Source organism: Lissotriton helveticus, chromosome 5_1, assembly GCF_964261635.1.
Source record: "Lissotriton helveticus chromosome 5_1, aLisHel1.1, whole genome shotgun sequence".
Classification (NCBI taxonomy): domain Eukaryota; kingdom Metazoa; phylum Chordata; class Amphibia; order Caudata; family Salamandridae; genus Lissotriton; species Lissotriton helveticus.
In genome coordinates, this window is record NC_136065.1 from 1,241,284,243 (window position 1) to 1,241,305,381 (window position 21,139).

At 45.7% G+C, this 21,139-nt stretch overlaps 1 protein-coding gene across 1 annotated transcript in view; it reads left to right on the forward strand.

The window, feature by feature from the left end:
• The window catches only part of LOC144755252 (disintegrin and metalloproteinase domain-containing protein 9-like), a 929,123-nt gene that overhangs the window by 682,614 nt on the left and 225,370 nt on the right, over window positions 1-21,139 (forward strand). Inside the window, exons 14-15 of the mRNA XM_078643994.1 lie at window positions 14,823-15,018; window positions 16,946-17,051. Coding sequence (XP_078500120.1) covers window positions 14,823-15,018; window positions 16,946-17,051 — 302 coding nt within the window. The remainder of the gene's footprint in view (window positions 1-14,822; window positions 15,019-16,945; window positions 17,052-21,139) is intronic.

The window sequence follows — 21,139 nt, forward strand, 5'->3', positions numbered from 1 at the left end:
GGTTTTTGTATTCTCTGCTCTCAAAAGGCCAAAGAAGATGACGTCCATCTAATTTTTTTTGTCCGGTCTATAAGTTACCTAGAGACCGTTAGATCAGACCTCTCTGTAAAAACATGAGTGTTAGATCCTATAAAGAGGCAGAGCGTATAATTAAGTCTAATACCTCTCAACTGGTAGTGGTTTGTATAAGCAGGTTTCTATTCAACGTGTACCTAATTAGAAAACAGCTTGGCCACAAGCTGTAATGTAATAATGGGGTCCGTAGTCTTCTTCTCCCTGCATAAGTTACCATAGATAGCACTAATTTTATTTTTTAAACATGGTTTTTAAAGGTTTTAATCTGGCTTTTAAAACATGAAAAAAAATTTTTTATCTAAATTATAAAGTGAGATTTTGATTTGAATGTGGTATTTGTAAAATTACTGATATGGATTAATTGTTCGATTGCCCCGTTTCATTCATTGTAACCTGATTATGTGACTAACTGCTGGTATAGGGTACTGTATATAATTGTCTGAAATGTTTTTTTTTTGTACTTCCTGCTTTTATGGCTATATTAGCCGAAATAAAGTTGAAACAAACTAACAAAAAATTATGGTAGTGTATTTATTTGCGATGGTTAAACACTTTATACCTGTAAAAGGCAGTGCAACAGAGTCAGAACTTTCTGCAAAATACTGTGCATCTCTATGAATTACCTTCAGTTATAATTTTGGAATGAGGATCTCAGTTTATCTCACAATTTTGGGGGTCATTTTGCAAGGTGACAGTATAAAAAAAACCTGCACTCTTCTGCATACCATCCATAATCTTATGGGCAATCTGAAAGAGAAAAATCAAGATTTCAAAGCTTTCCCTTTTTAAGGGAATCATCTCCAATTTCTGTTAGATGTACTACTATCTGTGCTATCCGAGGAGGAATGGTTTAGCATAATTTCTAATCTACATGAAGAGATTAAAGATAGCATTGTTGAAAGCCAAAGGACTGTACAGAAAATATGCACATAAGCATTGACATGAGGCCAAAACCTATCAATCTGGAAATGCAGTTTTGCTTTCTATTAAACATTTGCATTAGCAAAGAAAACTACATTTTCAACCCTTTTTTATTGATCAATTGTTGTGATAAAAAATATATAAATGAAGCAGTTCTAAAACTGGCTTAGCTACCAACCAGTCATTCATGTCGCATTTTTTAAACCAGTGAATAATAATACTCATCTGGGCAGCCTCTTTCATCTTTTGTGGTGGATTCTGATCAAGAATATGAAGTTAATATCAGTATAGATTTACAGGTATATAGATATACAATGCAAATTAGTGGCCCTTTTAGCCACTCTACCGGCCCAATATTACGCCCTTCGAGCTGACCGTCCCGCTAACAGAACCGGAGGCGGTGTAGCGGTCATTGCCCGGACTGACCTTCCTTTTCAAATCCTATCTCTGCCCGCCATTTCAACCTGTGAATACTTGGTTATTCGCACTACTGCCACTACCCCCTCTTTGACTTGTTTCCTTATTTATCGTCCTCCCAAATCTCCCTTGCTGTTCCTTCATGATTTTTTGGAAGTACTGGCCACCATTACTGTCAATAATTCCTCTATTTTACTTCTTGGTGATTTTAATTTCTGGCCCTCCGATCCCGCCGAATGCTCCTCGTCTAAGGAGTTTTCTGAAACCCTTCAATCTTTTAGTTTCATTTCACATGTTCATTCTCCCACCCATATTAAAGGTCACGTACTTGACCAGATTTGGTCCCTTAACTGCCCGGTGGATCTTCTCTCAATCTCCCCATGCACTTGGTCCGACCATTATCTTGTCTCATTTTCCCTCCCTGTGCACTCCCCTGTCAAACACCCCCGCCCAAAAAATATCTGGGTTCGAGCTTGGGGCCGAGCTAATTTGGATGATCTCTCGGCCTCACTCGCTGCTTCCCCCCCCTCATTAAAGGGCTTATCCACCTTTTCACAGGTTAAGGCCATAGAACAGTGGCTGTCCTCAGGTTGTGACGCTGTGGCACCGCTCAAACGTATCACCTCTAAGCGCGACAAAGACGCTAACCGTTGGTTCACCAAAGAGCTTAAGGCCACCAAGTTAGCGGTACGACGCGCTGAGCGAGCCTGGAGGAGAAATTATAGCCCCATTGTACGTTTGGAGTATGTCACCATTATGGCCAAGTACAAAAAAGACATCTTGGAGGCCAAAACCATCTATTTTTCCTCCAAAATACTGGCTGCGGAAAACCAGTCCAAAGAAATATTTGCCATTGTCCACAACCTGGCGTTCTCGGACAGATCCACTCTTAAGCCTGCCCCATCCGAGAAACTTTGTTGTTCCCTTAACAATTATTTCATCCATAAAATTGTGTCCATTAAGGCCAACATTCCCCCTCCTTCTCCCTCTTTCGTTGACCCCCAGTGTCCCCCCCCTAAGGCTGAATTCACTTCGTTTCCTCTTATGACTAGAGATACTCTGGCCACCTTAGTTCCCCTGGTTAAGTCTGGTTCCCCACGTGATCCTTGCCCTGCTCACGTTCTTCGTCACATTTTTTCCTCATGTCCCGACCCTCCACTTCACTTCCTAAATAGCTCACTTGCCCAGGGTGTGGTACCTGACCCTCTGAAATCGGCGGTGATTGTGCCCATCCTGAAAAAACCCGGTTCGGACCCCTCTGTGCCTGCCAATTTTCGTCCCATCTCCCTTTTGCCATTTCTGGCAAAGGTGCTCGAGCGCCATGTGACCTGCGCACTGAGCACCTTTGTGGAGATGCATGGAGCCCTTGCCCCCCGTCAGGCCGGCTTTCGCCCCGCACACTCTACGGAGTCCGTGGTCATTTCTGTCTTGGACAGCCTCAGGGAGGGTATGGATACCAATCAACGCCAGGCCTTGGTGCTCCTCGACCTCTCTGCCGCCTTTGACACGGTGGATCATACCATCTTACTTTCCCGTGTCAGGGCGGCGGGGGTCGGGGGGACGGCCTTGGTCTGGCTTTCCTCCTTCCTGAGGGACCGCACCCAGGCTGTTCGCCTGGGTGATTTTACAGCGGACGTCCGGAAAGTTCAGTGCGGGGTCCCACAGGGCTCCTCCCTTTCCCCCCTTTTATTTAATCTTTACATTGCCCCCTCATTTTTTCTCTGCAACAGATGGAGGTCGCCGTGTTTAATTACGCGGACGACCTCCAGCTTGTTTTTGATCTGTCTTCTTCTTCCTCCTCTGCTCTTAACTTTCAATCTATCATGCTCCACATCAGGGACTGGATGAACCACAACCACCTTAAACTCAACCCCGATAAGACCGAGTTGGTGTTGACAGGTGGTTCATCCAGCCCCTGGACCTCTTTGTTTTGGCCCCCTTCCCTTGGTCCCTCTCCCACTCCTGCTACCTCAGTTAAAACCCTTGGCATTAAAATCAATTCTCAACTGTCCCTTCACTCCCAGGTTAGTTCTGTGGTTTCTGCCTCTTTTCTTGCACTACGTACTATACGCAGGGTGTCCCGTTTTTTTTCATTCTCCGCCCTCAAGCTTATCATTTTGGCCATGGTGGTGTCCCGCCTGGACTACGGGAACGCCCTGTATGCGGGTATTCCTGCATATAGTTTACGGCGTCTCCAACTCATCCAGAACCAGGCGGCCCGCCTGGCCTTTAATCTCCCAAAATTTCATCATTCTACCCCTCTCCTGAAGTCTCTACACTGGCTGCCTGTACAGGCCCGAGTCCAATTTAAGATCGCCTCCATCACCTTTCTGGCTCGTTTAGGCTCAGCTCCAGCCTTTATCTCTTCAGAGATTACCCAGTATGTTCCGGGTAGAGAGCTCCGCTCGTCCACCCACGCCCTTCTTACGGTCCCTCGGTTCCGGAGGAAGAAGTGGGGAGGCTCTAAATTTGCCACTCTGGCTCCATCCCTGTGGAACTCTCTCCCTTTGGAAGTTCGATCCCTCACTGTTTATCCACACTTTCGGAAACAACTCAAGGCCCATTTATTTAGGAAATCCTTTGAATAGTTCCTTCCGGCCCCCTGTTTCTTTCTTCTCTCAGTAGTCTGTTAGTGATAGCGCCAAGAAGCCGCTCGTGTATGTGCGCTCTTATAAATAATTTTAAATTCAAATTCAAATTCAAATTATCAAGCTATACTGCATATAAAAGGATTAGAAATTATCTGACCTGGAAGAAAGAACCTGGCAACCACCTATACATATTAATGAACCTAGACTAGTAAAGGAATGGAACGTTAACACAGGTGTTTTCAGAGTAGATGAGAATGCATTACTGGGACCAATCAAGGTAGGTGAACATAGACATTGGGTACATTTATGGATTCTCACAATTTAGTTATTGACATTATATCTTTGAAATTTGATTCCATGTAATACATATCAAATGCAAATTTATATTACTAATGTTATATAGTTTAAGATGGAAGTCGAAATAGTGAGTGTCTGATATATCTTTCCCAAATCAAGATGGCGCTCGTGTAATGAAGCTTTCATGTCAAACAAGAACAAATGTGAACTAGAGTGAGGCAGCCATCTTTGAACTGGAGTATAAAGACACTTACCTGGAAGGACTTCACTTTTGAATGGCCACAATGTTGTTTGCCCACACAGTTTGAAGACTGAATCATGCTACAACTACTCTGTTAAATCCACTTGTTGGTGGAGGACCGCCATCAGCTTTTTTATAGACTTGGAAACCTTCCTCAAAGGCAGTATTGTTCGTGTTAGACTTTATGGAACGAAACATTCATTCTTGACTTCAGTGACAATCTCATGTCTTGACTTTGACTTACAGATTAGGTTTGACTTTCTGAACATATTGTGAACTGCCTTCAATATTTTTCAATGTAATAGAAGGATACCTATATTATTACACTCAGAGGCGTTATACCTGAGGCTTATACTTCATATCATATGTTGCATGCAAACCATTTGTATTCACAAACACAAGAAGCTGCAGAGTGTTAATGCTGGACTTGTCCCTTTTTGCACGCTTATCCCCAAACTTTTTGCTTCTGTCTCCTATATTTTCCTGACATGTTTTTATTGACTATAGGACTCTGGGCGCATTACCACTGTTAATCAGTGCTAAAGTGCATATGCTCTCTGTGTAAATAGTGAACATGATTGGTTCTCCCTGATTGACATGTTAAATTGACTGATAAGTCCCTAGTAAAGTGCACTGATTGAGCCAGGGCCTGTAAATCAAATGCTACTAGTGGGCCTGCAGCACTGATTGTACTACCCACATGAGTAGCCCTTAAAAGGTATCTCAGACCTGCCACTACAGTGTCAGTGTCAGTGTAAGATGCCATGTTGACCTGGCAAGTGCACCCACTTGCCAGGCCCTAACCTTCTCTTTTCTTACATGTAATGCACCCCTATAGTAGGCCCAAGGGACCGCTCACCTGCAGCGTATGTGAAAGGTAGAACAAGTACTAGTGTGTGTGTGGCATGTCCTGATAGTGAAATATTGCCAATTTAGTTTTTCACTATTGACAGGCTATCTGTCCCATAGGATAGAATGACAAATGTTTTGTAACATCTTAGAAGTATAACTTCCCATTGGGACAAGATAGAGAAATAAAGTTTAGGCTCTCTGAACTCAGAATTTAATAACACATCTTTTAATAAAGATGGTTTTTAAATTGTGTGTTTGAAAATTCCACTTTTAGAAAGTTGGCATTTTCTTTTTTAACCATTCTATATGTCTCTGCCTGTTTGTGGATTGACTGTCTGGTTTTGGAGTGACAGGGACTGGGGTGGTGTATTCACTGTGGACAGCCACTGGGGAGTTGAGGTGTGCCTGGCCCTTCCTGGATGACTCAGAGCTGAGCTGAATAGACCTTGGCTGAATTGAGAATAGTGAGAGAAGTTTTCCTTGCACCTGAATAGAGCGTGTCTCCCTTGCACAATGCTGTCTCCATCACCTGTGTTCATACTGCACCAGTGAGGATAGAATGGGTTTGGACTGAGCTCAGAGACCCTTGCACAACAAGAACAAAGACAAAATGGGGTATAAGTAGTAGACCTTAAGCCCTAGAACTTAAGATTACTTCTGGACTCCAGAGGAAGCTTTGCCAAGGAGAAGAGCTGTAAGGAGGAGTACTGCCCCTTTGCTGTGTGTTGTGTGGGATTGGCCTGCAGTTGCTGTTTATGCCTAGAAAAGGACAACGACTGGAACTTTGCTGTGAACCTACTTGAAGAAGATCTCCAAGAGCCTGTGTGTGCTGGCCCCCTGTTCTGAAGTCTCAGGGACACAGAGACTTCACCCCCAGCTCCTCTGAACTCTGCTGCTGAGAGTTCTGACCTGCCAGGAGGTGCCTGTTCCAGTTCTAGCCTCTGGAGGTTGTTCCTGCTGTTGGGAGCTGGATGAAAAGAAGACCTGAAGAATTCAACGCGTCGCTCTTCTTGCGGCTGTTTTTCCGAAGAAGCACCGCCATGCAAAAAGAATCTCCACGCATTGCTGCGCCGCTGCAGAACCTATGTAGCGCCTGTTGTGACTGCAAGAACTGACGCATTGAGGGATCGCAGCTGAAGAAACCAACACAGCGCCACTCGACACCGCCACATCGATCACCGATGCATCCTGGATTTTCACACATCACACCTGTGTGACAAGTCTTCCCGGTGCATCATACGCGGACCAGTCTGTCTTAGAGTCGACGCATCACTTACCCCTACGGACCGGATTCGATGCAACACTTCTCCTGCATGCAGCCGAACTGTTGCATCGCCTCCCCAAGGTCTCAGGAACTGACGCATCTCTTTGTTTCTCGACTCTTCCTCTCTCTGCGGCTGCTTGGCCTTGTGAATTTTGACGATTCTACAGGTACTGTGTGAGAAATCAGGCATCCGTAGTTTTCTATGGATCCAAGTTGTTTGAAACCTTTTTAAAGTCATATTCTTATTACATATGTGTTGGAATTTTTTTGTTTTGGTCTTGTTGAGTTTAGACCAGTTGGTGTGGTGTCCATTTGGGGTGTTACCCCTGTATTACTGTGTGTTTTGAGTACAAATACTTTACATATTGTCTTGGGGATAAGTCTGTCTGTACGTGCCAAGCTACCCAGGGGGTGATCAGGGGTAATTTAGATGTGTATCCTCCTTACCCTGACTAGAAGCAAGGGTCCCTATTTGGACAAAGGTACCTACCTCTGCCAACTAGAGACCCCCATTTGAAACATTGGTGGTCAGCCGTGAGGCGTTGAACTTGTATTTGTACTTGACCCACAGTGATTGGTCTACATCACTGGACTAGTGCAGATCATTAGGCAACCACATACTATTTTTCCCTGTTTTCGATCGGAATTTGGTGGTTGGAACTCTGGTTATTTGTAGCACCTGTGGGGCCTTGTCAAAATTGAAATCAACTTTTGGCACCTGCACATATACACAATGCGGGAACTAAAAGGCTTTTTGCAAGGAGAGGGGGCTACCTGTGAAGAGAAGATTCAAAAGGCAGATTCTTGAGGCAGTCCTGTATAGCTATGAAGTACCACGCTGGGAAGCAATGCTGTCAGATGACTCTGAGGGGGAGGATCCCCAGCCAGAATATCCAGAGGGCAGTGGTCCTGAGAAGGGATCATAATGGGGAAAATTGGCTTGTGAGGAAAGGAATCAGAACCACGCTTGTGACCTGATACTAAGAAAGCTGGACCGGGAGTGCGAGGAGGTAGAGCGAGCTTTAGTTGAAAAGGAAACGTGTGCAGCTCATGAAGTGAGCTTGGCTGGGTTGGAGGTGGAGTCCAACTCAGATGGTGGCAGCAAAAATGTAGTGTGTAGTGCTGAGGGAGAAGTACACACACCCAGAGATGTGGCACCTGACTTGAAGGAGGGTGTTGACATACACCAGGGGGTTCAAGTTTATGCAGTAGCTCCAGTGGTGAGCAGTGTTCCTGAGGTGGATTCGGGAACTGGCACACGGGTCCATATTCCTAGTGGTGGGAGGGACACTCTATTGACTCTAGATGAGAGGTGCAGGGAGAGAGGTTTCTCCATGCTAGAAGCCTTGGTATGGGAGTATGGAAACCGCACAGAAGAGTGTGGGTTGAGTGACTGAAACAGTCAGACACAATTCTGCTAGTCTAAGGAGGGTGATGTGAGGCACTAGATGGTGAGTCAAAGAGTAGCTTGGCTAACACTTGTGTGGGGCTGTGTGATTCAATTGTTGGAGAGCATATTTTAACTCCCTGTTTTCCAGAGAAATGCGAACAGCCGGTGGAGTGTGAGTTCTCTGACCCCCGGTAGCTTGCACTGGTAGAAGACCTTTTGGTGGATTCCAGAGGGTCCGAAGAAGCTTTTGGGAGTGATCCTGAATGGGGTGGCTCAGGTTTTCCCCAACCAAGTGTGGTAGGGGAGGTTTGTGGTATCCCAGATAGGCCACAGTTTACTGGGAGGGGTGGAGGGTCCCATGTCCTTTCTCAGAGGAGAAGGGGTGGGAGTGGGTTGTGTCCCAAGGTGCCCTATACCCAGTCCCAGGGCCTGGTTGGTTCCAAGCGTGAACACCAGGAGGGGGAGCCTAGTCCATACCGTAGGGATCTCAAGGTGTCATTTGAGCTGCGGGAGACTGCTGAAACCAGCATCCCACCAGTTCTGGTGTCTTCTGGCGGGTACCAATCCAGGTGGACGGTGCAGAGCCCCAAGAGGGAGACAGGGAGAAGGCAGCCTCATCCCTGACCCCTGTCCAGCCTAAGGGTACCGACTCTAGGCTGGTGTAACAGTTACAGGATAGCATCTCTGAACTAGTGGGAGAATTGTGCAGAACACCTGCCACAGGTGCCCTGACAATTCTGAAATCAAGGGGTACTGCTCCCGGTGGGAGGGTGCACAGCCCCGGGGAAGGGGACTGGGTATGGGAGAGCCCACACCAGTCTCCTGTCCAGCCGCAGGGTACAGACCCTAGGCTGGTGGGTCAGTGTCAGGATGCCAGTCTGGCCTGACAGGAGGGAGAGTGGACAGAGGGTGCAAGGCACCTGGGGCTCCATCCCCTAACTCTATGACACCACGTGGTTAGAGAACTGTGAGGCATGGGGCCTGGCTCTTGTCACTGACAGCTGTCAGTGATCACTGTGGCCACAGGGGTGGACTGGGCCACACCACTGTGTTGGCCATGTGAGTACTGTCTGCCTTTTAGGACACATCTGTAAGCAAAGTAAGTTTAGTTACTGCACAGATGGGGTCCACAGCTGAGGAAAAGGGTTCCCCATGGGTCACTTAGTGGGCCCTGAGGGTATGGATAGTGGGACCCAACTGGGTTCAGGAAGGCGTAGAACGGGATTAGACCCCTGCTGTTGCAGGCCAGGTTCCATGTTCTATCGCACCACTCAAGGAAGCCCATTGAGGTATGGATTTGTCTACCCTGGCTTTAGGCTGGAAAAGGGGTTGTGTTGGACTTGGCCTTTTTTGCAGGTTCTCCCCAAACTTTTTGCTTCTTCCTCCTATATTTTTCCTGACCTGTTTTTGTTGGCTATAGGACTCTGTGCACTTTACCACTGCTAATCAGTGCTAAAGCGCATATGCTCTCTGTGTATATTGTGGACATGATTGGTTCTCCCCAATTGGCATATTTGATTTACTGGCTGTACCCACGTTACCATCCAGAACGTCCCACTGGCTTTGATATATTTTGACTTTCATATATTGCAAGCACACCAGCTCCCATGGCAACCCTTCCAGGCCTGAAACTACTCCAACGCGGTCCAGGAGGTCCACTGCTCTCGCCACATCAACAACTGCATCTTTAAGAAACAGTAGCATGTCATCTGCCTACGAAGCAATATGATGTGTCGAGCCCCGTATCTCCAACCCTTCATAAGACGCTCCTGATCTCACGCAGCAGGCCAATGTCTCAACCACCAGCACAAAGAGTGACGGAGACAGCCGACAGCCCTCTCGGGTCCTGTCGCCCATCTCTTACCCTTCTGCGATCACCCCATTGGTCCTCACCCTGCCGTGGGGTGGGAGTACAAATTTTCAGTCCAATTCACAAATTTGATGCCCAATCCCATCGTTTCCAGCACTCTATAGAGAAACTCCCATTATCATCTTTATACCCACTGCCAAGACTGCAGCTGCTTGCTTATCATAGGTGTCAGCAATCAAAGCCATGAGTCTGCGGACATTGAGCGCAGTATTTCAGCCTGGAATGAACACATACTGGTCGGTATGCACCAATCAAGTCATGTGGGGCAATAATGGAGCCGCTAAAATGCGGCTCAATATTTTATAACTGACATTAAGCATCAACGGAGGCCGACAATTCTTCATATCTTGGGGGGGAGGGGGAGTGGCCAAGTTTCAAAACTGGGACCACTAGAGCCTCCCAAGTAGAAGCTGGTAGACCGCCCGTACCATTTGCTGCTTTATAAACCGGCAGGATCTCTATATATGTAGTGTAGAATTCAAATGGGAGCTCGTCCATGCCCGGCACCTTTCCTCTGGCAGTATGTTTCACAGCACCTCTGACCTCAGCTACCTCAATATCTCTACCTAGTTCCATAACCTCCTCCCTGCCTATAATAAGGGGTGGGAGCGTGTCCAGAAAATCGGCTATCCCTGTCATCATCTAATCAGCATCATAAAGGGATGCATAATACTATCAAAAACTGTCATTTATAGCATCCTGCCTATAGATTCTCTCCCCTTGCCCTGATTCAAGCTCCAGTATCATAGGTCCCTTCTTAGTTGGGTTAGCTAACCAGAACAAGAGTGCCCCAGATTTATCTCGCTCGGCATGTATCCATATAATATATGCTCAATAGTCAAATCATTTGAGATTGTCTACCTGCCCCACCAGCTGCTCCTTGACTTCCAGAAGCTCCGAGTGTAGAGACGGATTTCCTGGTCTCTGACTCTCCACCTCAGGCAGCTCTGCCTCCTGAGTCTCAACCTCCACAACAATGTGCGCCGCATCTCTACCGCCTACGCAATACATTTTCCCTGGATCACTACTTTAAAACCACTCTACCTGTGGAGTGGCCGCTGTAGTAATAGTAAGCTCAAAGTACTGCCTGATCCCTTCTGCAATTGCACATTGAAATACTGGGCCGTCCAGTGCCTCCACTTTTAAGCGTCATTTGGGAATACGGGCCGCCTCAACACCCAGCACAGGGATAACAGAACCAGATTACGATCTGATATTGTCCTGCCCAAATATTTCATTTCCCTCACCGCTAGCTGTACCGCTGGAGAGCTACAAAACGTGTCCAGACAGACATGTAGCTCATGTAGGCTCGAGAAGAATGAGTAGTTCCTGCCCAATGGATGGGTACTCTGCCATGAGTCAAGAAGCCTAATGACTACTGCCAATCTGCAAATGTTTGAGTGAGTGATATGTTACATGATTTCCAGCATGTTGAGCAGTGTGTATAAAGCGTCTGTTAGACCTATTATCCTTAGGGTGGTCTTCCCCTAACTTTTTGGCTGCCTACCTCCACTTTTTTCTGTATCTTTTTGTTGTCCTTAGGACCCTGAGCACTTTACCACTGCTAACCAGTGCTAATGTGCATGTGCTTCTTCCCTACAACATGGTGACATTGGTGTATGCCTGACTGGCATATGTAGTTTACCTGTAAATCCTTTGTAAAGTAGTAAACCATATACCCAGGGCCTGTAATCTAAATGCTACTAGTGGGCTTTCAGCACTGATTGAGCCACCCACGCAAGTAGCCTTTCAAACCTGTCTCCGGCCTGCCATTGCAGGGCCTGTGGGTGCACTTCGACCTGGCATTTAAAATCACTTGCCAAGCCTTAAACTCCTCTTTTATTACACATAGGTCAGCCCTAAGGTGGGCCCTATGTAGTCTTATAGACATGGTGGTGTGTAAATAAAAGGTATGACATGTCATGGTAGTGACAAACAGCTTAATTCTTTTTTCACTACTGTGATGCCTACTCATCTCATTGGCCAGCATTGGGAATTCCTTAAAACACTTTCAAGCTGTAACTCCTGATTAGAAATGTGTCACTAAATTATGTTTCATATCTTTGGCATAGTAATGATAATATTAATATTAATATTAATAATAATAAAGTTTATATAGCGCAAACAGCTACCTCACCAGGAGGTGTCCCGGCGCTTAGTGAGCAAGGGGCAACATACCGAATGGTTAGAAAAAAAAATGATTGATTAAAAAGCCACATCTTTAGCTGTTTCCTAAAGCAGGAATCTGAGTTTGCATTTCGAAGAGACAGTGGTAAGTCATTCCACTATTTGGCTGTTTTGGCCGAAAATGCTCTACCCCCAAGCCGAGCCTTCAAGAAGCGTGGAACATGGAGCAAATTCTGAGTATTAGATCGCAGGGACCGTGTTTGCTTATATCGGGGGAATCTTAGTTTAAGATAATTTGGGCACTTTCCTTGCAACGCCCAGTAGGCCAGGGCCAGGGCCTTAAATTAAATTCTTCTTGCCACTGGCAGCCAGTGCAGATCACGCAGGTGCGTAGAGACATGATGTCTAAACGGAATATGTTTCATTAGCCTCGCAGCCGCATTCTGCACCATCTGCAATCGTTGGATCGCATACTTTGGCCGGCCAAGGTAGAGGCCGTTGGCATAGTCCAGCCTAGATGTTACAGTGGCATGGACTACTAATTTACGGCAATCTTCTGGTAGTAGATCTAGGAACTTTCGGAGGTTTCTTAGTTTATTTAAGCACCCAGCCGATACCTATTGAATGTGAGCTGAAAAGGAGAGGTTGTCTTTCAATCTCACCCCCAGACTTTTGGCACTAGAACTGGGGGAAGGCGGGGGCCCCGTTTCAGTGGGCCACCAGAGATCTGGCGAGGGCACCGGGCCTTTTCCAAAGAAGATCACCTCCGTTTTATCTGATGATAAATCCTCTTTATCGTAAAGTTGGATTTGACATTACTAGTTTAGAAATGCTACTTTTAGAAAGTGGACATTTCTCTGCTCTTAACTTTGCTCTGTGTGCCTGCAGCCTGTCTCCAATACACGTCTAGGATGGGTGACAGCTGAACTTTGTGCATTCCCTGTAGACATCCACAAACACAAGAAGGATGGGTGGGTGTGACAGAGGACTAATCTACATTGATCTGCATTCTGATAGCCTTCCTGAGCAGGAAGGGGAGAGGGAGTTCACACTTACATGTGAATATCCTTTCCTCATTTAAAATACTGATTCTTCCCCCCCCCTTTCAGGCCCCAGATAGCCTGGCAGACAGGGACTGGATGAAAGAGGAAATGTCCATTTCAAGGAGCTGCCTTGAAGTCAACCCCCACTTCTAAGGCACATTTGGGTATAAGTACTGGGGCTTTGACCCCCTCAGCACACTTCTGGACCTGGAAAGAACTCTGCTGGAGTGAAGACTGCTGTGCTGTAAGGATTGCCACTGTGCCTTGACTGACTTTTTTGAGGAACTGCTTACCTGCTTGGGTGAGATGCCCTGCTGCTTGCTGAGGACAAGGACTGGATCACACTTGAACCAGAGTGACTCTAAGGGCTTGCTGGCTTGCCTCCTGTTTTCCAGAGTCTGAGAAACACAAAAGACGTCCTACAAACCTGCTGGTGCTGCTGGAATCTGCCAACTGTGATTCCTACCCTTGCCTGCAGTGCCCCCTTCAGTCCTGGGCCTCAGAATTGGGTTCTGTAGCTACTGAATCGACGCATCGTCACCACTGCGCAGGTCAGAACTGACGCATCACCTTTCGACACAGAGGTTGTTCAACAACAGCGATTCTACAGCCTGTGCATCCCAATGACGAAGCTCTGCACGCCTCGACAATGATACATTGCCTTCATCTCATGGAACTTGATGACAAAACGGTGACGTGGCTGCATGGAAAAGATCAATGCATCGTTCCCTCATTGTCGCCACTTTTCTCCATCCGAAACACTTTTTCAGCAGGCAGGACCTGAGTGAGTCTCAAAGCCGGCCTGCCCTTTACCTTTGTCGGCTTGAACTTTAGATCTACCACGGTCCCTCACGACCTCTAGTAACCATTTAGCATCATTGACTTCTAAGCACTGTTTTTGCATTTATTCTTTAAAAATTCATATCTCGACTTCAACTGATTGGATATTTGTCGTTTTGGTCTTGTTTCACTCAGATAAATATTCTCTGTTTTTCTAAACCTGTGTGGAGTCTTTTTGTGGTGTTTTCATTGTGTTACTGTGTGTGTGTGTTGCAGAAATACATTACACATTGCCTCTTAAGTTAATCCTGCCTGCGCTGTGCCAAGCGACCAGAGGGTGAGCACATGTTAATTTAAAGTGTGTATCTAGCTCACCCTTGATAGGATTGTGGTACCTACCTGGACAGAGTGCAGTCCTCTGCCAAATAGACATTTATTTGTAAAAGCTTCCTTCATGGATTTTTTTATATTGGCGTATTGGAGTCTCCTAGCAATATGCTACTGGTTTGTTGGATGTGGTAGAGGTGACAGGATCTGATTTCATCTTTGATTTTGATTGTGGTCTATAGATTAGATAAAAGAAGACTTTTCTAGATGTTGGCATATGGAAATGGGCAGAGAGGAGCTGGAAAGATTGTGGTGTAGCAGTGCCTCTAATTGAGGCAAGGAAGACTTGTGTATATAGGCAAGCCCCCCTCCTAGAATGCATTATCCTTACACTGTCACTCTCCATGAAACAGGAGCCTGTTAGTAAACAACGGGTGTGATTAGGGGTCAACCCTATTATGTTAATCATGTTAAATACAAAGATGTCACTTTCGCTATCCCTGACATGTTACTGAATCGATGTCCATGTCCTCACTAAAATTAGAAACACTTAAAGTGATGACATTACGGTAAAGTTTGGTTATTTTATTTATTTTTTACCTGTTTCTGTTTTTCTCCACCCGGTAGTTTAGAGGGTCAGGAACTGAATGCAGGCCCCAAGCTGATTCCTGCGACCTGGCTGAATATTGCAATGGGAGCCACCCTCTATGTCCTGAGGACTTCTACGTGATGGATGGATACCCCTGCAACAACTCTCAGACATATTGTTATGAGGGGCGCTGCCAGACTTTGGATGCCCAATGCAAGGCTTTATTCAAGGAGGGTAAGCATCTATGGTGAATCCCCACTTCTCCCTACCTTCCAGTGCAGAGCTGTCTTCAAAGGGTTAAGCATTTTCAGTACCTTCTCAATCCCCCACCTCGAGTTCATAGCTTTCTTTCAATGGGGTAAGCATCCAATCACACTTTGACCCAACCTCTTCATCGAAGACCCCTCACAGTAGCCACCTTTCAATTTTATAAGCTACATGTGGATGGCTTATTCATAGTGTCAAGCAGCTACCACTTAAGAGTAAAACCTCTTATTACTGAAGCAAAACACATATTCGGCATAGAGGGCCATGGGGGCCTTTAATACTACTAGTGCCCAATTACAGGTTGGCCTGAATCCACCATGTAACTGGTACCTGGAGTGACATATTGTAGAAAGAGTAAAGGTTTCTGGGGAAAAAAAATTCTCTCCCGAAAACCTGCCTGAAATGATGAAAAACATGTGGGAATTCGTTCGGAAACTCCTAGTGCCACAGGTAATTCCCAATTTCTCAATGGCCATTGCCTGATATAGCCAATATCCAAATACATTGATACATTGGGTATTTTTTGTTCTATGAACGTGAATAGCTAACCGCAGTAGTGGTTGCTACCAGATGGGTGGGGCTGAATGGGGGAATGAAAAAGAAAGAAAAAAAGCACTTACCTGGGAACAGCTGGCCGCCGCCGCCTCTCCTTTGTCCTCTTCCTGTCGCCAGTCCCTGCAGCAGGAAGCAGCACGAAGCACCGGGCTCCCCTAAGCCAATCACAGTACTGCAAATCAGTGTTGTGATTGAACTGAGCGCCGGGGTTTGGCGCTCAAACGGGGACTGGGAGGCTGTGCATGTTCCCCACCAGGCCGTGCATTTCAGCCTGGTGGGGAACATGCAGAGTGCCCATGGCTGTTTGGTCGGCCGTCTTGGGCCGGCTAAACAGTCATGCGCACTAAGAGAGTGCTACCACTCTTCTACCCTGCTCTAGCCTGCCCAGCCCGCCCGCCCCACATGAAACAGAGCTACTGACTGCAATAGAAAAATAATATATTATTATAATTTTTTTTTCCCTTTGTTCAGTGTGTTTACCATGGCACTGACTTCCCACAATTTCCTTGACAGATGAGCTCTTCAACCTTTTTAAAAGATGTTTAGTCTTTACTTGAAAGCAATGGAGCTGGCTCAATTTAGATTGTGCTATTTGCTGCTAATTCTTTAAGAAAATACAATTCAAAAAGCGTTATTGCCCCTAATTGCACCTAAAATAATCATCGTAGTAAGCCTTAAAAACTAGCAAGAGTTAAATGATTTTATTTCGAGAGAATCATTACTGTCCAAATGTAATTTAAAATGTTATTGTTAGTTAGGTCAGTCAAAAATAGACCCTATAAGTCCACATTGTACCATCGTATCACAACAGGGAAGGGGTCTGCGCGAGTAATTTTGATAACCCCACAGATACTTTAAATACACGCCACATCCCTATTGAAGTATAAATCCATTTCGAGCTCCCCCAACGTTTTGAATAGTGCCACCCATGCCTATTACACTCCACTTCTTGTGGTACCGAATGTCGTTCACCTGGCAACACCGACTACCATACTGCTACCACGGCAATAAAAAGAAAGAGTGTGTGGCAAGTAAATTGGAAATCATAATTCTAAAAACACCTACACATGATATATTGTGGATAGTATTGGTAAGTTAATCACCTTTCACCTAATCAAGGCTCTGATGAAGAGCATGTCCCCTTCATTTGTTGGGGGAGGCAAATGTTCAAGGGACATTATGCAAACTAAGGCTTTGCCCAACCATTTCTACCTCTGCCAGTTTCCCTCTTCATTTCCTCCCCGTTCTTTTCCTTCTTCCCCTCTCTTTCAAAGGGGGGCTCATATGAACACCTAGCATCATCACTTCCTTTTCTGTTCTCAATAATTATTATTTGTAGGAGCTACAAGGGCGTCTGATACCTGCTTTCAAGTGGTCAACCTGTTTGGAGACAAGTATGGGAACTGCGGCGTATCTGGGGAAATCTACAAAAAGTGTGCATCAACGTGAGTAACTTTGTGACACATTTGACTTTTTCCGCCAACGTATTATGCTTTTCAGATTCTTGAATATTAAACTCAGAGTTTATGATTAGCTGCCTTCTAGGGGCAGAAGGGCTTCTTTCAAGGAGCCTGCAAAGCTTACAGGAACCTGTGAATCTTAACATCTGAGTTGGCTCAATAAGACTGTATTCTTCATGGCTTTCTGCACAGTGCTAACAACTCCTCTGGCAGCCACCGGGGCAAGGTCCGAATAACAAAGTCTGCACCCGTCTCTGAAGCTCACTAGGACACCCATCTCCTTATATAGTCTTTCAAAATGTCTTGTCTTTTCCAGGTGCAAGCATGACGTACTGCGAGAAAAGGTTGTACATTACATATTCATAACAAGATGCACTTAACAAAGTCAGAAATTTCACATTTACCGTGCAGAAACTCAAAACTTCAAGTTACTGCCACATGATTTACACAATCATTGCATAATGTGCACATGTATATAATGTGCCGAAAATAAGTGGGAGTTAGAAGTGACGCAATTCTGCAAAAAGACTAGTATCAGAAGGGTGATCAAGAACAGGGTGCAATGCATAGTTTGTGAACACCCAGAAAGTATTAGACTTCAGGGACATTTGCTAACCTTTTGCGATTCTCTTGCTACACTAAGGAGTGCACTGTAGTTTCACCCAAATGGATTCGTAGTATCACAGGTGCTGGGGATTTCAACTGAAGCTTTCGTCATTAGTGTCCAATTGGTCATAATGACCTCCCTGATGATTGTCACTCCTCCTGATATGTCATTCATCATCTAAATCACAAGTATATTACTGGCCTCAACACCCTAAAGCATACAAACTCACTCCATAAAATCAAAATAGTTGTCCCCGTTTGGAGCATGAAATCATAATTTTAAGAAAGACACCAAGGATATTATATACAATTCTTTATTGCCAAAACTAAGCCAGCAGCTACATTCAAATGAGTAATTAGTAACAAAGGACATTTTAGAACCATAATAAGTTCTACCATACCAAGTCGTTTTTTTATTGTTGTCAGCTTAAAGCTATAACAATGCAAATTACACAATCTGTAGTAATAGAACGAAAATCCGCACAACTCATTACAGTTAAAATGAGCTGTTAGATTTGGGGGTCTCTAGTTGGCAGGGGTAGGTACCTTTGACCAAATAGGGACCCTTGCGTTAGGGTAAGGGGGTACACTCCTAAAATAACCCCTGCTCACCCCCTTGGTAGCTTGGCACGAGCAGACAAGCTTATCTCAGAGACAGTGTGTAAAGCATTTGTGAACACATACAGTAACCCAGAGACAACGCTACAGATGGACACCACACAAGTTGTAGTTAAAAATAAGTGTTTTTATATAGACTTAACACAAGACCACAAACAACAAAAATCCACAATACTGTACTTCAAACAATTGTAGAATTAGCTTAGTTCTCTTAAGATGTAAAATGCAACACTTTGAGTCAATGTACCTTAGAATGTGTAACGCTATACAACAAAAGTGTTGCAGGGAAGGTGATGCGTCGGTTCCTTACACGCAAGAACGGTGATGCGTCAGGTCCCTACTGATGCTTAGGGGATGCGTCGGTTCTTCTCGGCATGGGTAGGTGATGCGCCGGTTTCTTACTGCGCTTCCGTGGCGATGCGACCAGCAGCACCGTGATGCGATGAAGATCCGGTGCAAAGAACAAAAATAGCATCTTCTGCTTGATGCGACACGATGCATACACGCCCGACGGCCGTTGCGGAAACTCAACGATTCTTCTGAGCCGCGACAGGCCCTGCGACACGCTTCCCGGTGGTGCGGCGGCGTCTGATGCGAAGTCGATCCTCTTCTCCGGCGATGCGAGGCACTTCGGCAAAGATGCGACAGCTTGCAGCCGCGACACGCTTTCCCAGCGATGCGACGACAGCAGCTGCGGCGGCGACACGCTTCTCCGATGATGCGGCAGCGTCTGGTGCGACGGCGATATGAGGCGCTTCGGCGTTGTGAAGCGCCAGCGGCAGTTCGGTGACATGCTTTTTCTTCGCGAGTCGTGCTTCCAGCTCCTTGCGACACGCAGTCCCTCAGAAAGCCCAACACAACTGCAGGCATTTCCAAAGAACTCTTGGGGAGCTGGTGGTTGAAGTCTGTTGTCCCTGAGACTTCAGCAGGAAGCAAGCTCTATCTCAAGCCCTTGGAGATACTTCACAAGTTGAATGAGAGTAGCACAAAGTCCTTTCTCCTATCTTTGGCAGTCAGGCAATCAGTGCAGGTCAATCTTAGGGATAGTCTCTCCTCAGTCTCTCTGGTTCCTCTCCTCAGCAAAGGTTTCTTCTTGTTTCACAAGAGTGATCTAAAGTCCCGGGGTCTGGGTCCCCCTTTTTATACACAGTTTCTCATTGTTCTTTGAAGGCAGAGAGGCGTTTGCCTAGTCCAAACCAGTTCTGGTCAGTCCTGGAGCACTGTGTTGACAAGACTTCTTCTTTCCGTTGACAGTGCAGGGCAGGGACATCAGACACACCACAGGAGGTGGAGCCAGCATTGTAAAGGGAAGGCCCAGCCCTATTCAGGTCTCGGGTGCAACTCCTCCCTCCCATCTGCATGCAGATCTCTCTAGTCAGCCCTGTGTTGACACCCTGTCTCCTGGAATCCCCCAGCCCCTGTCACTCAAACTCCAGACAAGGAATACACAACCTAGCAGAGGCAGGCTTGGATGGTTAGACAAGAAAATACCTACTCTCTAAAAGTGGTATTTTCAAACACAGAATGTTAAAACCAACTTCACTAAAAGATGCATTTTATCATTCTGAGTTCAGGCATACTAAACTCGAATTACTACCTAGTTCCCTGAGTCAGTTAGGATTATAAGATGTAATAACCAAACTGCCCATTCTGGCCTATGGGGAACAGGTAGCATTGCAATATTGAAAAACTAAAATGGCTGTAATTCAATATTAGGACATGCCACACACATCAGGGCATGTCTTACCTTTTACCTACAATGCACTCTGCCCTTGGGCCTACCATAGGGGTGACATATATGCAGAAAAGGGACGGTTTAGGGACTGGCAAGTGGGTGGCCTTGCCCAGTCAACATGGCAGTACCAGACTGCACACAGGCTTTGCAACGGCAGACCTGAGACACATTTTCACAGGCTGCTTCTGTGGGTGGCACAACCAGTGCTGCAAGCCCAGCAGCAGCTTTTGGTTTACAAGCCCTGGGCACACTCAGTGCACTGTACTCGGGTCTGACAAGTAAACCAAACCAGCCAATCATGGAGTCACTAATTTACAATAAAGAGAGCATATGCACTTTAGCACTGATCAGCAGTGGTAAAGTGCCCAGAGTCCTAAAACCAAGAAAAACAGGTCAGACAACATACAGGAGGAAGGCAAAAAGTTCAGGGATGACCCAGCAAAAAGGGCCAAGTCCAAGACAAGCATATAAAATTGTTCCATCGCTGCTTTTGCATAGTCCATATTCTCTTGATTACTAGTTCTCCTATTTTGAGTACTCAGCAGAAAAGGCAAAATATGCATCATATTGCAGCATATTTTTTCATAGTATTACTTCATTATTTGGTACTTTACTGTCTGGGCAACAATTTCACCTCATTAGAAACAGTTTAACAACCAAGAACAGAAATAAGCAACTGAACGATGGCCAGGTAACCTTTGTGAAGGGCCTTCCACTGTGCACGAACACGTTGCAATGTTTTTAGGAGCTTTTGATCCATTTGAGCTAGAAGCATAATTATTTTTGTAAAAATCTGCAAATTATGCAGCAGATGGTGGATTATGTGGCAGATCCATAGCTATGCATTAAAAACGGCAGCCGAAGAATCACATAATTCGAGAGGCTCTTGTAAAGTCCTAAATAAATCATACACAAGGATGGATTATAGCACATATCACTCTTTGGTCCGTCCTTTACCAGAATGCCCTGAGTTCGTAGTGGTTAATCCTAGCAAAAGCTTTAAAACAAGGGCACCATCTATTATTTGCAAGCTCTCTAGAAGTACACATTCTTTCTTGCTGAGAAAGGGCAGGGTGAATGTTCAACAGCCTAGCGGAAGACCAGGACTGCTTCA